The sequence below is a fragment of the Nuphar pumila genome, chromosome 4 (assembly GCF_984573655.1).
Source record: "Nuphar pumila chromosome 4, dmNupPumi1.hap1.1, whole genome shotgun sequence".
In the NCBI taxonomy this organism is placed as follows: Eukaryota; Viridiplantae; Streptophyta; class Magnoliopsida; order Nymphaeales; family Nymphaeaceae; genus Nuphar; species Nuphar pumila.
In genome coordinates this window covers 35,748,263-35,765,173 of record NC_143252.1, presented here as the reverse complement: position 1 = coordinate 35,765,173, position 16,911 = coordinate 35,748,263, and the positions used below count along the sequence as shown (strand labels likewise).

The window sequence follows — 16,911 nt, the reverse complement described above, 5'->3', positions numbered from 1 at the left end:
CCATCAAGAGTACTTAATGATATATCTCTATTCCAAAAGCTGTATGAGATTGCTCCAAATTATGACATGATAAAAGTCTTTGGTTGTACTTGCTTTGTACTATTACCTGACAGATATAGGGGCAACTGGACAAGCTCTCACCAAGATTTGTGAAGTATTGTTTCTTGGGGTTCTCCCATGGAAATAAATGGTTTAAATGCTATGATCCGGTTGAACGAAAGGTTTGGATATCAAGGCATGCTATTTTTCATGAGAACACACCTTACTTTGGTAAGAGAGAGCATGAAAGAAAGAAAGTGGTCAAATTTTCCTTTTTGGTTCTATTTCTTGAAGAAAGAGCAATTGAGAAAAGTGGGAAATCAGGGGGAGGTGTTTGTTCATATGAATAATAGATTTGGAGAGACTTATGCTAGAAGGCAAGAAAATGTAGTGAAAATACCTTTTCTAGATCAGATGGAGTTAGAGGAGATAGGGAACTTAGAGGCCAATTCTGATTTTCTCCCAATTGATCCAGATCACGAATCTAGAGTCGGTTTTACCTCTATTGTCTCCTCAGTTACGTAGAAGCTCCTTTGTATCCTATAATTCTCTTTCTTCTCAACATCGTGCCTATTTAGCTCTAATCTTTTCCTATGTTGAGCAGAACTCTTATGCGGAGGATTCCTCTAAAGAGAAATGACATGCTATGGACAAGGAGCTTAGTGCACTGGAGAAAATGCATGCTTGGGATCTTGTGGAGTGTCCACCGGGAAAGAATATAGTGAGTTGCAAGTGGGTTTACAAGATAGAAACCAAAGTAGATTGATCGATTGAGAGATACAAGGCAAGATTTGTGGCAATGGGTTATAGCCAATAATTTGGGATCGACTTCGTTGAGACGTTTGCACTTGTAGCTCATATGATAACTATAAGGCTTTTACTTGAAATTGCTGCGATTAAGCAATGAAAGTTATTGCAATTGGATGTGAAGAATGCATTCTTCAATGGAGATTTGGAGGAGGTGTATATGGAGTTACCTCCAGGGTATTCAAACCCTTAAGGCACGGTATGCATACTGAGACGAGTCTTATATGGGCTTAAGCAAACTCCTCATGCATGGTTTGCAAAATTCAGTACTACTGTCAGATGACTCAGATCTCTTGGGTTTGAGCTGAGTTATCATGACTTTGCTTTGTTTGTGTCATAACGGCTAGTCCAACTGGCTGTTGGATTAGCCTTAGGCACTCCCAACGGCTAGTTCAACAGCCACATTTAAATATTAAAAAAATAAAAAGTTCATATATTAAATATAATATATATATATATATATATATGTTAAAATACTGTGTATATATTCATACCAGACTAATATACATATATTTAAAAATATACGTATATCAGGATGAAACAAGTAATAAAATAGGTTTAAAATACATGAAAATAACTAAAATGCCATTACATAAAGAAACATGTCTAATAATAATGAGATGCACGAATCTGGATCCGATCCAGATCTGATCCAGATCCGATGACGTCAAAACATATTTTATCACCCTCCCTCAAGTTGTGCATGGTCATGAACCATGGACAACTTGTTCTTTAAGAACCAAAATTGATGCTTTGTTAGGCCTTTGGTGAACAAATCTGCAACTTGGCTTTCTGTACGAATGTGTCGAGGCTCAATTTCTTTGTCTTCAACTTTTGGTCTGATGAAATGTTGATCTACCTCAATATGCTTTGTGCGATAATGCTATATAGGATTATAAGCAATATTAATAGCACTCTGATTATCACACAACAAAAAAGATTGTGAGATTCCTTCTCTAAGATCTGCAAGAAGATGTCTGACCCAAGTAGCTTCAGCTATCCTAGGCTCCTAGTGGCCATAGACCTATATTCAGCTTCAGTACTGGACCTGGCAATGACTCTTTGTTTTCTGCTACTCTATGATACCAATTTTTTTCCAATAAATATACAATATCTAGAAACAGATCGCCTTTCATCCGAATCCCCAGCCCAATCTGCATCAGTGTAAGTGATAATCTCATGCTCCTTATTGCCAATCCAATTTTTTTGATAAAGAAGACCGTCAACAATAGTTCCTTTAAAAAATCTTAAAATTCTTTTCACGGCTTCAACATGGCGAGTTCTTGGTTCATGCATGAATTGAGAAACTTGATTAACAAAATATACGATGTCAAGCCTGGTAAAAGTGAGATACTGAAGCATTCCAACGATACTCCGATATTTGGTCGGATCATGATATAAGTCTCCATCATTAAAACTTAGTTTTTGATGCAGGATACAAGGTGTGCTTAGGGGCTTACATCAGACATGCCTGCCTTGTTCAAAAGATTAAGAGTATATTTATGTTAAGTAAGAGTTAGAACATCATCTCTTCTATCCACCTCAACTCCGAGAAAATACCTTAAGTCACCAAGATCTTTCATCTTAAAGTTTTGCATCAGTAATTCTTTTACAATCTGTATATGACTGTTAGAACTGCCTGTAAGAGTTATGTCATCTACATATATAAGTAATAAAATAGTGACATCCTTATCCTTGAAAATGAAAAGAGAATGATCAAGAGAGCATCTGCGAAAACCATAGTTTTGAATTTTGAGAGAAAAACTCTCAAACTAAGAGCGAGAGGCTTGCTTCAATCCATAAATAGCTCTTTTAAGTTTACATACATAATCCTTGGGTTCCATGTAAGAAGGCATTTTTAACATCAGGTTGGCTTAACTGCCAACCATAATCAACAACCAGAGATATAACAACCCATATAGTTCCCATCTTAACAAAAGGAGTGAAAGTTTCATCATAGTCTTGCCCATATTCTTGTGTGAAACCGCATGTCACAAGTCTTGTTTTGTATCTTTCAATACATCCATCAGGTTTATACTTAATCTTATAAACCCATTTGCACCCAACAACATTTTTCTTCTCAGGTCTAGGAACAATTTCCCAAGTTTGACATTCATGAAGAGCTTCCATTTCCTTATTCATAGCCTCTATCCATTTATGTGATTTAATGGCTTGATGAAAGTTAACAGGTTCATCATGTTTCTCTACTTGAGACATGAATAACTGAAAATCCATGAAAAAATTATCATAGCTGACCTATCCTATCCGATCTTCTCAAAGAAGATTGACTCATATCCTGCTCAACATTGTTCGAGACATTATCTCTTGCCCATCTGACATAAACTTGACCAACAAATCTCTTAAATTCTCTAGGCATTTCATTTTCAGAAGGATCTGAAGGTTCGAGATATTGCTCATTTGAATTCAATTTTTCACAAAATGGCTGGCAAGATCTCTTTTCACTCTCAAACAATTCAGCACTTAACCAGGGAACATAAACTTCAACATTTCGAGATGAGTTAGACTCTTGAACTAATGACATGCTCTCAAAATTCTGTTAATCAAAAACAACATTTTTGCAAATTTTGATACGCTTGGTTACTGGATCATAACATCTGCATCCCTTATAATCATCCGCATATCCAACAAACTTGCACTTCACAACTTTATTCTGAAATTTATTCCTCAGAGATTTGTCAATATAAACATAACAAACACAACCAAAAGCATGCAAGTTATTATAATCATGATTCTTTTCAAGAAGGGTAAAATATGGGGACTTGTCTTCTAAAATTCTTATGGAAAGACAATTAATCACATAAACTGCAGTATGAAAGGCTTTTGTTCAAAGATTAGTAGAAATGTTACTATCATGAAGCATACTCATTCCACTTTCAACGATATGTTGATGTTTCCTTTCAGCCACTCCATTTTGTTGAGGAGTGTGTGGACATGACACACACTTACTTATCCTATTATTTCGAAGAAAATCAAGAAAGTCATTTGAAGAATATTCACCTCCACCGTCACATTGGAAATGCACAACATTGGAAGAGAAACGATTCTTAACAAGGGCACAAAAGTCTTGAAACAATCTAAAAACTTCGGACTTGTGTTTCATGAAATATATCCAGGTGAAGCGAGAATAACTGTCAATGAATAAAACATAATATTGACTTCCAGATGAAGAACATACATGAGCTGTCCTCATACATCAGAATACACAATTTCAAAGACTTTTGAGACTCTTTCATTAATCAGATTAAAAGGAATAATATGACTCTTATATACCTGATAGCTTGAACTTTTTTTAATATCTAGGACAGAATGTAAATACGACTCTGGAATCAAATTTTTTAACACAAGTTTCTTAATGAAACCATGACTACAATGACCCAACCGACTCTGCCACAATTTTGGCTTATGACATTGAGAAAGACTAAAAACATCTTTATGACAAGACTTGAAACTCTGAGATGTCGGCTTCAAAAGAGAGGACTTCAAGGTAGAAGAAGAATGAGAAGTTGGATCCTCCTTGAAGATATACATGTTTTCTCGTCGCTCTCCTTCAGCGAATGTCTCATTCGTTTGAAGATCCTTAACATACACATAAGAGGGAGTAAATTCGACAGAAGAATTTGTATCATCAACAAGTTTAGATACATAAGCGATATTCTTTTTAATATTGGGAGCAAAAAGAATATTGGATAGGTTAAAGAGAAGTACTAGACAACAGAATTTGTGCACTTCTAACATGAGAAATGTGATGATGTGTTTAATCTCTCGTGACTATACTATCACTTCCGAAATAAGAGGATAAATTCGAGAGCTTACCAACATTTCCTATGACATGAGTTGCCGCTCCAGAATCTACATACCATTCACCTTGATCATTTTGCTTAATACTCATCTGAGATAAAGCCGCCAACAAAAGTTGTTGCATGTCTCCAGAAGATTTCTGTCCATCAACTTCTCTTTTGTTTTCTAATTTATTATTCTTTTCTTTGTTTTGAGTGGTAAACCAACAATCAACTTTCACATGTCCTTTCTTATTACACTGAAAACATGTAGGTACTCTTTTCTAATTCCCTACATTGAAAAATCATGGTGTACTCAGAGTAGGAAGAATACCACGACCTCCTTGACCAAAACGACCTCGATCTCTGCCACTTTGAAAACTGTTACCTCCACGTCCAAAACTGTAAGATATATTCGATGCCAAGACATTATGAGAATCTACATGTTCACCGCCTTCTGTCAAGTGTTTTATGCTCATTTCATATTAAAGAAGTTCAACTTGAAGATCCTCGAAGCTGGGGAGAACAACTAGAACTGATAAAGAAGTAGAGAGAACATGATATTCTGGACCCAGTCCATTGAGAGTTTCTTGCACTTTTTGCTTGTTAGAGACAACACTTCCAACAATAGCAAGCTCATCTGTAATTGATTTCACTTTGTTTAAAAATTCCATGACTGACATAGAACCCTTTTTAAGAGTCTGAAACTCAACAACAAAAACAACAACAAAAACAACAACAACAACAACAACAACAACAACTACGCCTTCATCCCAAAACAATTGGGGTCGGCGATATGAGTCTGAAACTCCCTTTTTAAAAATAAAACTCTTGCCTATGAAATCTGAGAATAGGTTTGTGCAAGCGTATTCCATTATTGACTAGCAGTATAATCATCTAGAATTGAAATTAATACTTCCTGAAACAAGGTGGAAGTAATATATGCAACCAAAGCCTGATCGGGCTTCATCCATGTTGTGAATTCTGGATTTGAAACATAGGTAATCAAAGCATCTCCTTTATCATCCTTTGATTCCTGTGGAATGAAGTGTGGTGGAACTGAAATTGATCCATCCAAATGCCCAAACAGATCTTGGCGCCTTATGAAATGAACAATTTGTCTCTTCCAGGTCAGAAAATTTGAGTGATTAAGTTTTCCAGAGACAAGCTGACTCAAAAAGTTCGAAGAGAGGCCATCATAGGAAGAGGAATCCATTTAAAAGAGATGAAAGGATAAAAGAAGAAAACAAAGGAAAGAAGAGAATATATTTCAGTCAAGAGCAAATATAAAGCAGTACAACAAAAGGATTAGGTAAGATGCAGGATATTATATAAAACGTCCTCTTTTTTTTTTAAATATGGCACTATTCCGGACTCAGTCCGATTCCTATAACAGACCAGCAAAACTCAATATAATGTTGCTAGTATGCATATGGCGATTGAAAATATATGAAGCAATGGAGAGAAATATCGGAACCGAAAAGAAATATCAAGAATAAAGCAAGATTCCAGAAAAAATGAAATCTGGAAAAATAATGAGAACAAAAACTTTCCTTTTTTTTAGGTTAGGAATATTGGAACTAGTGTTCATATTGGGATATTCGAAAGCAAACAACCTCTATTTTAATGTCAAATACACCCCTTTTTTTTAGGGTTGACGTCAAATATAAAAACACAATATTGGAGAAATAAAGCAAGGAATAATCTGCTGTCAATAAAAGAAAACTGACAGTAGAGAGAAAGAGGAGAAGGAACATAGATTAGAAGAGAAAATGAAGAGAAGAGAGGATTTTGACCGGAAGAAAACAATATTCGATCTAAAAGGGTATACCTTTTGGAACAAAACCGAAGTCCCTCTCTGATACCATGTAAGAAATTACCACAGTTAGCATTCAGCTGAGAGAGAGAGAGAGAGATGCTAAAAAACGACAGCCACTTCTTGAGATGGCATACCCTAATCCTTTATTATGAAACAAGTAATACAATAGGTTTAAAATACATGAAAATAACTAAAATGCCATTACATAAAGAAACATGTGTAATAAGAATAAGATGCGCAGATCTAGATCCGATGACGTCAAAACATATTTTATCACAAAGAAGCTAAAAACATAAAAGAATGGGTTGAAGCTATGCAAATAGAATTAGATGCATTACACAAGGCCCATACTTGGGCAATTCAACCTCTTCCCAAGGGAAAGAAGACAATAGGGTGAACATATATGTATATACTTTGAATATATATATATATATATATATATATACTCTTCATAATACAAGAGTATGTATATGTATATAAATACATATTTAAAGTATATACATATATTCTTGTAATTTTTATTTTTTATCTTCTGTAATTTTCATTTTACTTATTTTTTGTTTTTGTACTTTTTTTGTACACAGTCAGCCACTGACTGCACACAGTGACCCTAGACATAAAAGAGACGTTGGGGCTGATTCTCAACAGCTCTAATAAGAGCTGTTGGGAACAGCCCAACGTCTCTTTCTTAGTAAGTTAGTAGCTACTCTCTATAAATAAGGGTGATTAAACCCATTGTAATACAGAAATTGTAGAAGGGGTTTATCACCTCATATCTATCAATACAGTGCATTTGAAGCACTTTTCTACTTTTGTGGTGTGAAGCATTTGAATGCTAGTTTGTGCTAGCATATGTTTTGAGTGATTGAAGTATCAAGTAATTTGAAAACTTGATTGTTTGTAAGGCTTATTTACATGTATGTATATATATATACATACATATACCTGAGTCACTAGAATATGAGAACTAATGTGTGAACCATGATTTTCATGGATTTTTTGTTCTTTTCTCTTGAATCTAACGGTACGGATGCAATCTACATGCTTGGTTTTATAAGAACCCGCTCTTGAATCATCCGATTTGATGCATAAACGAGATTTTTTTAAGGCTTTAAATCAATGGCTCATAATCTTCATAAATATTCAATCTTTCAAAAATCACATTTTTTTCATTGAAAGTACATGATCTGATGATTGATTCCTAACAAATTCACCATGCCAAGCACATCCACATGGTTGGATTTGCAAGAAAAATGTTGGAAATGCCCATATTTCTACTTCTCATTATTCTAGTTTTTATATTTCAGTTCTCATATTCTAGTGACTCTACCTATATATATATGTATATATGGTACAAATACATATTTTAACATTTTTGAGGACCACTGCAACTACAGGGTAGTGTTCAGCTTCAATTGGGCTGGCCACTAACAGCATTAGGTAAAGAAAGACTATCCTACTTTAGTCAAGGAATATTGGAATAAGGACATGGAGCTGGCATAACCCAAAATTGTGCCAATCAAAGGTGTGGTATATAAGTGATCATGGTTCATTGTAGGGATTTAAAGTAATTTACAAACTATTTCACTTTTTTTTTCTGAAATAAAAAAAACTTATTAAGTAGTTGGTGAATCACTCTAGATCACTTAAATCCTCTCAAGATTTTTTATAGGACATCAACTCTTTAGGTCTTTTAAGTTGTGAATTCTAATTTAGGAAACCAGGGATGATCGAGTAAAATCAAGGAAATGACAACCCATATAAGGGCCTCTCATTGAAAGGTGACAAATATCACTTATGATTAACCTGAGGTTGATGATCTCTGATTATTTGTTTTCAGATCCCCAGCTGGAAAATAATTACTACTTAAGATTTATTAATTAAATAATATAAGCTTTTCCTTTTCTGTTTTGCTTTTTAAATTCTTGAATTTCAGATGTGTCAACTGTGAGGGAGCAATTGAAGAGTATTACATAATGTTCATGGAAGCTGAGAAGCTGGGAAATCATGTCTCAGAGGCAATCATGCAGTGTCATACTACTCAACAGTTTCTTTGTACTGGAAGACTAGTTGTTGTGAAATCATATTCGGTGGGTACATATTAGTTTCCAATGCTGTATATTAGTTGCTTTTTATATAAACTCTCGTGGTTAATAAATTGCATGTGTAAGGATGTTGTTCCTGATTTTTACATGCAATAGTTTAATGATGTAGTGGTCGTCAATCTGTCATTAATACGTTGGGAGTGCAACAAATTTATTATTTTGATGGTTTGTTACTTTTCATAATATGGGTGAGCTGTATTTTTCATGTCAGAGTATGTTTATCTTATTGTTCATCAAGGAACACTTTGGTTGGTTAAGAGCTATGTTACACGGGTGTGGGTGCGGGTATGGAGGGTACAACACGTTAAGTTCGAAAAATGTGGGTATGGGGACACGACTATATATATTATATTATATATATATATATATATATATGTGTGTGTGTGTGTGTGTGTGTTTTAAACGTAAAAGAGAAAGAAGGGGTAAAATGATGTTTTTTTTAAATAAAAGGGTGTTTTCCTTCTATGATAAAAAGGAAGGGGTACTTTGTAACCCCATTCCCACCGTCTCTCTCTCTCTCTCTCGTTTCCACCCACCCAGGTCAATGCCCCCCCTGTTAAAATATGTTGTATATATATATATTTAGATTATGACATATACACATATATATTAACATATATATGTCTATATGTCTATCTATATATATAAATATATATATATATATATATTTATATTGTAATACCCGATAGGGGTATTTATGTCATTTCACATGTACACGCATATCCTAGATATGCTTCCTTTTCTTTTTCCTTTCTTATTCTTTTTCCTTTTTCTGTTTTTTTATTTATTTCTTTTTATTGTTAAAGGGGGTCCCACATAGAGACGTTGGACCCCCCTCCAACGGTCATAAATATGACCGTTGGAGGGGCTCCAACGTCCCTATGGGAGCCCCTCCTTGGGTCCCTTGCTGTGTATAAATAAGGGGCATGCCCCCATGTATCTCTTAAGCTTCTTGTGAAGCATTTAGTGAATGAAATATATTTTTTTCTTCTTTGTGTGCTTGACCACCTTTTGTGGTTTATTGTGTGCCCTCTAGTGGCCTCTTGTGTATGTGCGTGCTTCCGTGCTTGCTCTTGGAGTTCTTACCTCTCACGATTGGCACTTCATTACATGGTATCAGAGCCTTGGTTGAAAAAGCTTCATCGGATCCTCTTTTGACAAGCAATATCCTTCTCTTTCTTGCCTTCTTAGTCGTCTTCTACAAATGGCAAACAAGGATGCAAAAATCGATCTCTCATTCAAATTGGATGGGACCAATTATCGCATGTGGGCAGCCGCAATGGAGAACAATCTCAAAGGTAAGAAACTTTGGGGTTATGTATGTGGAACCGTTCCAGAACCACAATTGAAGTTGACTAAATTTGAAGGTGATGAGGAAAAAGCATTAAATGAAGAAGAAAAGGAGAAGGCTATCCTTGACTATTCTTCTAAAATAGAAGATTGGGAAAGTGAGCATGCTAAAATCTTAGCATGGTTCATGAACAATGTCGAATTGAAGATTTGTGCAAATCTTGCCAAATTCAAGAAGGCTAATGAAGCTTGGTCTTTTATGAAAGGCATGTACACTCAAAGGGACCTTGCTAGACATTTTTTTCTTCAAGAGAAGGTAAGGGCTACCAAGCAAGGTGATATGAGCATTAGGGACTACTATAGTGCCCTATCCTCTCTATGGGATGAACTTGTCCTTCTCGAACCTCAATGGGAAGGTAGTGCTATTGCCATGAGGCAAGAGCAAATGGAAAAAGAAAGGTTCTTTCAATTTATTCATGGGCTTCGCCCCGAATTTGAGCAACTTAGAGGATCCCTTCTTCATAGGGCCTCTACTCCTCTAAGTGATATTCTAGCCGATTTATGTCAAGAAGAAACTCGTTTGGCTTTAAAACGAGATGTTGATGAAGTTCATGCCGTGTCTAGACCCGGCAACAATGTAAGAACATATAAACCACCACATTTTTGGAAGAATAATGGTGGTGGAGGAAGGAAAATTGTTTGTCATAATTGTAATGAACCGGGCCATATTCGTCCGGATTGCCCCAAGTTCAAGAAGAAGGTGGCTTCCGTTGGTGAAACTCCTCCAAACGCCAATGAAGATTCAAAGAAGGATTGAGACATAAAGGAGTCCATCGCTCATCTAACTGAAACTCTCCATCAATTCATAAAGATGAACTCTTCATCATCGTCTTCACCCTCCACGTCCGGCGCCACCATCTCCTCTTTTCCAGGTATGACCTCTTGGATTCTTGACTCGGGTGCCTCATTTCATATAACCCCAAATGCATCACTTTTGTCAAAACCAAGTCTCAATAAATTTAAATCATACGTCTCCACTGCCGATAGAACATCCTTGGGTGTTGAAGGCATTGGAAATCTTGAGAAAATCTATGACCAAAATAAAGAATTTTTTGTTCCCAAAATCCGTATTATTCCAAAACTTAACCTAAATCTTTTTTCCGTATCTCAAATTACCGATTTTGAGTGTAATGTCTCCTTTTCACCTACTCATTGCTATGTGCAGGATCTCCGGTCCGGGAAGCGGATTGGGCAAGGCCATAGAAGAGGGGATCTTTACTATATGGATTTTTTGTCTTTGCCATCCAAATCATTTTGTAATCATGTCCAAATTAAAGATATTGAGACTTGGCATAAGAGGCTTGGACATCCTAGTATTTCCAAGTTAAATCTCTTTCCATTTTTGGAAAATTTTTGTAATACAAATACATTTACATGTAATGATTGCATTCTTGGAAAGATTCACTCTCTTCCATATTCACATAGTAATTTTGTGTCAAAAAGACCTTTTGAACTTGTGCATTCCGATGTATGGGGGCCGGCACCCGTTATGTCCAAAGGAGGTTATTCTTACTATGTCTCTTTTATTGATGATTTTACTAGATATACTTGGGTTTACATTATTAAAAATAAATCCGATGTCTTCACTAATTTTAAAGAATTTCATGTTCTTATTCAAAACCAATTTCAAAACAATATAGCCATATTTAGATCAGACTCGGGAGGAGAGACTCGGGAGGAGAGTACATGTCTAAAGATTTTCAAAATTACTTTAAAATAAATGGAATTGTGCACCAACGTTCTTGTCCTAAAACTCCGCAACAAAATGGTCTTGCAGAAAGGAAACATAGACATTTAATTGAAACCACAAGAACTCTTCTTGTGTCAAAAAAAGTTCCCAAAAACTTTTGGGCCGAAGCCCTTCTTACCGCAACATATCTTATAAATCGTATGCCTTCCTCCTCTTTAAAAAATATTTCACCTTTTGAAAAACTATTTCAAATTACTCCAGATTTTAATAGACTAAGAATCTTTGGATGCAAATGCTTTGTACTTAGTCAAGGACAAGATAAATTGTCTCCTAAAGCTCTTGAATGTGTATTCATTGGCTATGGTGAGAATAAAAAAGGCTATAGATGCTATGATATTCGAAATAATAAATTGTATGTGTCAAGAAATGTGAACTTCATTGAAGAACAAAATGGTTTCGATATCCACACATCTAGGGAAGACATTGATTATTCTTTTCTATTTGACTTAGCTCCTAGACTTGAATCCCCTGAGGCAATTATTTGTGATACTACTTGTGATGGCATCTTACACTATAATGATATCTCACAACAAGATAATGGTTCCCAAAATGAAAGTCTAAATGATATAAATGTATATACCCGGCGGTTAGGAAATGAACATCAACCTGCTATTGACAGATACTCTCAAGACTTCTCCTTAGAAGAATCTATTGACGACAATCCACCTAGGAGATCTTCTCGTAGTAGTAGGCCACCACAAAAATTTGTGTCTTATGAATCCTTTTCTCCGAATTATAGGTCTTGCCTTATGTTAATACATTCATACCATGAACCTTCGTCATTTAAGGAAGCTAAAGATCATCCACATTGGATTGAAGCTATGAAAATTGAGTTAGAGGCTCTTAATAAAGCCCAAACCTGGAGCATTATTCCTCAACCACTAGGAAAAAAAGCAATTGGGTGTAGATGGGTATATAAAGTCAAAACCAAATGTGACGGATCTCTAGAAAGATACAAAGCTCGCTTGGTTGCAAAAGGCTACGCCCAAGAATATGGGATTGATTATGAAGAAACCTTTGCTCCTGTAGCTAGGATGACTAGTGTACGAACCCTAATTGCTCTAGCTTCCATTAAGCAATGGCCGATATATCAACTTGATGTTAAAAACGCGTTCCTAAATGGAAATCTGTGTGAAGAAGTTCTTATGGATCCTCCGTCGGGTCTTGAAATTGGAAAAGGAAATATTCTTAAGTTGAACAAAGCTCTCTATGGTCTTAAACAAGCACCAAAAGCTTGGTATGATCTTTTTAGCAAAGTAGTGCTTGATAATGGCTTTTCTTCATGTTACACCGATACTGCTTTGTTTGTTAAATCCTCTAATGAATACATAACTATCTTATTGCTATATGTTGATGATATGATTATCATAGGTAATGATAAGAAAGGTATTGACCTTATTAAAAATATTCTTAAGAAAAATTTTGATATGTCTGACCTGGGTTTTCTAAGGTATTTCTTAGGTATTGAAGTTGCATACTCCCCCAAGGGGTATGTCCTATCTCAGATGAAGCTTGCCTCTGACATTATTGCTAGGTCTGGGCTGACAGATGACAAAAGGGTGGAGACTCCAGAAGTCATCAATGCCAAGATGAGAGCCAGTGATGACACTCCTTTAGCAGATCCCACGCCTTACCGTCAACTGATTGGATCTCTAACATATTTATCTATCACCAGGCCCGACATTTCTCATGCAGTTCATAGTGCAAGCCAATTTCAGACTGCTCCCTCTACTATTCATATGGCAACAGTAATGAGGATTATCAGATACTTGAAAAATTCCATAACTAAGGGAGTATTCTTATCCTCTTCTTCACCTCTTACTTTACTTGCGTATACTGACTCCGATTGGGGGGTAACCCCGATGATTATATTTCTACCACAGGTTATTGTGTGTTTCTTGGTGATTCACTTATCTCATGGAGGTGTAAGAAGCAGCATAAAGTCTCTCTCTCGTCTATCGAAGCAGAATATCGTGCGATGGCCACTACCACAACTGAGATTGTATGGTTAAGACACTTGCTTAAAGATATGGGTGTCTCCTTCTCAACTCCTTCAAAGTTGTGTTGCGACAACAAGAGCTCTATCTATATTGCTAGCAATCACACCTTTCATGAACGAACAAAGCACATTGAGATGGACTGTCATTATGTTCGTGATGAGTTCTTACGGGGCACCATTCAACTCCCATATGTTCCTACTGAATATCAACTGGCGGATTTCTTCACCAAAGCCTTGCCATCGCCTCGCTTCTTATTTCTCCTTAGCAAACTCTCGGTGATTTCCCCGTGTGTTTGAGGGGGGGTGTTAAAATATGTTGTATATATATATATATTTATATATTTAGATTATGACATATACACATATATATTAACATATATATGTCTATATGTCTATCTATATATATAAATATATATATTTATATTGTAATACCCGATAGGGGTATTTATGTCATTTCACATGTACACGCATATCCTAGATATGCTTCCTTTTCTTTTTCCTTATTCTTTTTCCTTTTTCTGTTTTTTTATTTATTTCTTTTTATTGTTAAAGGGGGTCCCACATAGAGACGTTGGACCCCCCTCCAACGGTCATAAATATGACCGTTGGAGGGGCTCCAACGTCCCTATGGGAGCCCCTCCTTGGGTCCCTTGCTGTGTATAAATAAGGGGCATGCCCCCGTGTATCTCTTAAGCTTCTTGTGAAGCATTTAGTGAATGAAATATATATTTTTCTTCTTTGTGTGCTTGACCACCTTTTGTGGTTTATTGTGTGCCCTCTAGTGGCCTCTTGTGTATGTGCGTGCTTCCGTGCTTGCTCTTGGAGTTCTTACCTCTCACGATTGGCACTTCATTACACCCCCCCCCCCCAAAAAAAAAAAAAACGAGCAGGTAAACTTAGGTGTGTGTGTGTGAGAGAGAGAGAGAGAGAGGACCAAAATAGTCCCGCTCCTTTGACCACAGGTCAAACACCACAAAAAAAGAAAATTTGGATCGGGTCAGGGTTGGACCCAACCCACGATGTACCCATACCCGTGTCTTGCCTTGTCGACATGGGTACGACACCCCATGTGAAGTGTCTGTGTGACAGGTTGGGAGAGATGTTCTAGTGGTGAGATGCCAAATCTTTATTTTTTGTTCCTCCAGTATCCATCCTACTTTTTGTATGGCCTTGGAGATCCTCTTAGATGCACTAGCACACCCTTTTGCTTCCCTTTTACATCTGTCATTCTTCTTTTCACTTGTCATCCTTATTTTAGGAGTTAAACCTGTACTTTTTAACCAAGTGTTTGGTGTATCAGCAGTTGTTCCTACCTTTGCAGGTATGGTTTGATGCTGTTGAACTTGTCACCATCCGATGAACTAATTATCTTCCACAGATTCACGACATTGTTAGAAATAGTTTTATTTGTAAGTGTAAGTTTTCTCCAGAATCAATGATCAGGAAACTGTAGAGAGGAAAGAGAATGGGGCTGCAAGTAATCACGTTTTTCCTTATGGAAAAATCGTGATCTCTTCATTTAATTTATAAAACAAAACCTAATACATGGTACTTTACAAGTAACCCTAATAGGTTACAAGTATTTGCAAGTATGCCTCAATATTGGCTGGACATGTTACACAAAAGTAGTTTGGATCTGGATCCGGATCCAAACTTAAATACAAAAACAAACGCACGATATCTGCCTTGTCTAACAGTCCCCCTCAAGTTGTGCATGATTTTGAATCATGGACAACTTGCTCTTTAGAAACCAAAAGCGACAATTAATGAGTCCCTTAGTGAACAAATCAACCACTTGGTCTTCTGTTCTAACATAATGAAGCACAATCTCTTTTTCCTCAATCTTCTGCCTGATAAAATGCTGATCAATCTCAATGTGTTTGGTCTTGCTATGATGAATAGGATTAAGAGATATTTGAATAGCACTTTGGTTGTCACAAAGGAGAAAGCAACTAGCAATCGGTTCCTTTAATTCTGTTAATAAATGTCTAGTCCATGTTACTTCTGCCGTAGCAGCAACCATCGCTCTGTATTTGACTTCCGTGCTAGATCTAGCCACTGCCTTCTATTTTTTGCTACTCCAGGAAACAAGATTAGCACCAATGAAAACACCATATCCTGAAACAAACTTTCGATCATCAGGATTCTCGGCCCAGTCCGCATCTGAATAGGCAATGATATCATGAGCAATATTGATGGATTTGCTTTTGGTATACAAAAGTCCATCTCCAACAGTACTCTTCAAGTACCTCAGTATCCTTTTTACTGTATCCATGTGCCCCGTCCTTGGCTCATGCATGAATTGAGAAACTTGATTGATTGAATATGTGATATCGGGCCTGGTAAAGGTGGGATATTGAAGCATTCCCACTAGGCTCTGATATTTGGTGGGATCATGATACAAGTCTCCGTCTCGTACACTTAGTTTCTGGTTAATCACACTAGGAGTAGCAAGAGGCTTGCAATCTTTCATCCCACCCTTTTCTAACAGATCCAGGGTGTATTTATGCTGAGTCAAAGTAAGTTTATTTCCTTGATTATCCACTTCTACTCCAAGAAAGTACCGAAGATTTTCAAGGTCTTTCATTTTTGAACCTTTGACTCAGAAGATCTTTAGTTTCTTGAACATGGTTCTCTCTGCTTCCTGTAATAATTATATCATCAACATATATCAACAAGAAGGTAGTAAACTCCTTACCTTGAATAATAAAGAGAGAATAGTCTAATTGTGATCGATGAAAATCATGTCTTTGAATTTTTAGGGAGAAGCTCTCAAACCAAGATCGAGATGCTTGTTTCAGTCCATAGAGTGCTCGAGGTTTGGTGAAGAAATCTGCTAATTGGTACTCTGATGTAACATATGACAGATGAATGGTGCCGTGTAGGTACTCCTCTCGAACATAGTGACAATCCATTTCTATGTGTTTGGTGCGTTCATGAAAAGTCCGGTTTCTTGCGATGTAGATTGCACTCTTGTTGTCACAACACATGTGCGAGACTTATGTGGTTTCAGCTCCCATGTCAGCTAACAGACGTCTGAGCCAAACAACTTCCATTGTGGTGGTCGCCATGGCTCTATATTCGGCTTCAGTGGAGGAGAGAAAAACCTTCTACTGCTTCTTGCACCTCCACGATATAAGAGATTCGCCTAAGAACACAGAAAAACCAGTGGTTGAGTGCCTATTATTAGGATCACCTCTCCAATCAACATCTGTATAAGCAATTAAATCTAAAGATGATGCAGA

The 16,911-nt window shown here is 36.5% G+C and overlaps 1 protein-coding gene across 1 annotated transcript in view; it reads left to right on the top strand.

Moving 5' to 3' along the window:
• The window catches only part of LOC149839979 (DExH-box ATP-dependent RNA helicase DExH11-like), an 87,832-nt gene that overhangs the window by 36,259 nt on the left and 34,662 nt on the right, over window positions 1-16,911 (top strand). The window contains exon 18 of the mRNA XM_090002954.1: window positions 8,399-8,552. Within this exon, the coding sequence (XP_089859080.1) occupies window positions 8,399-8,552 (154 nt within the window). The remainder of the gene's footprint in view (window positions 1-8,398; window positions 8,553-16,911) is intronic.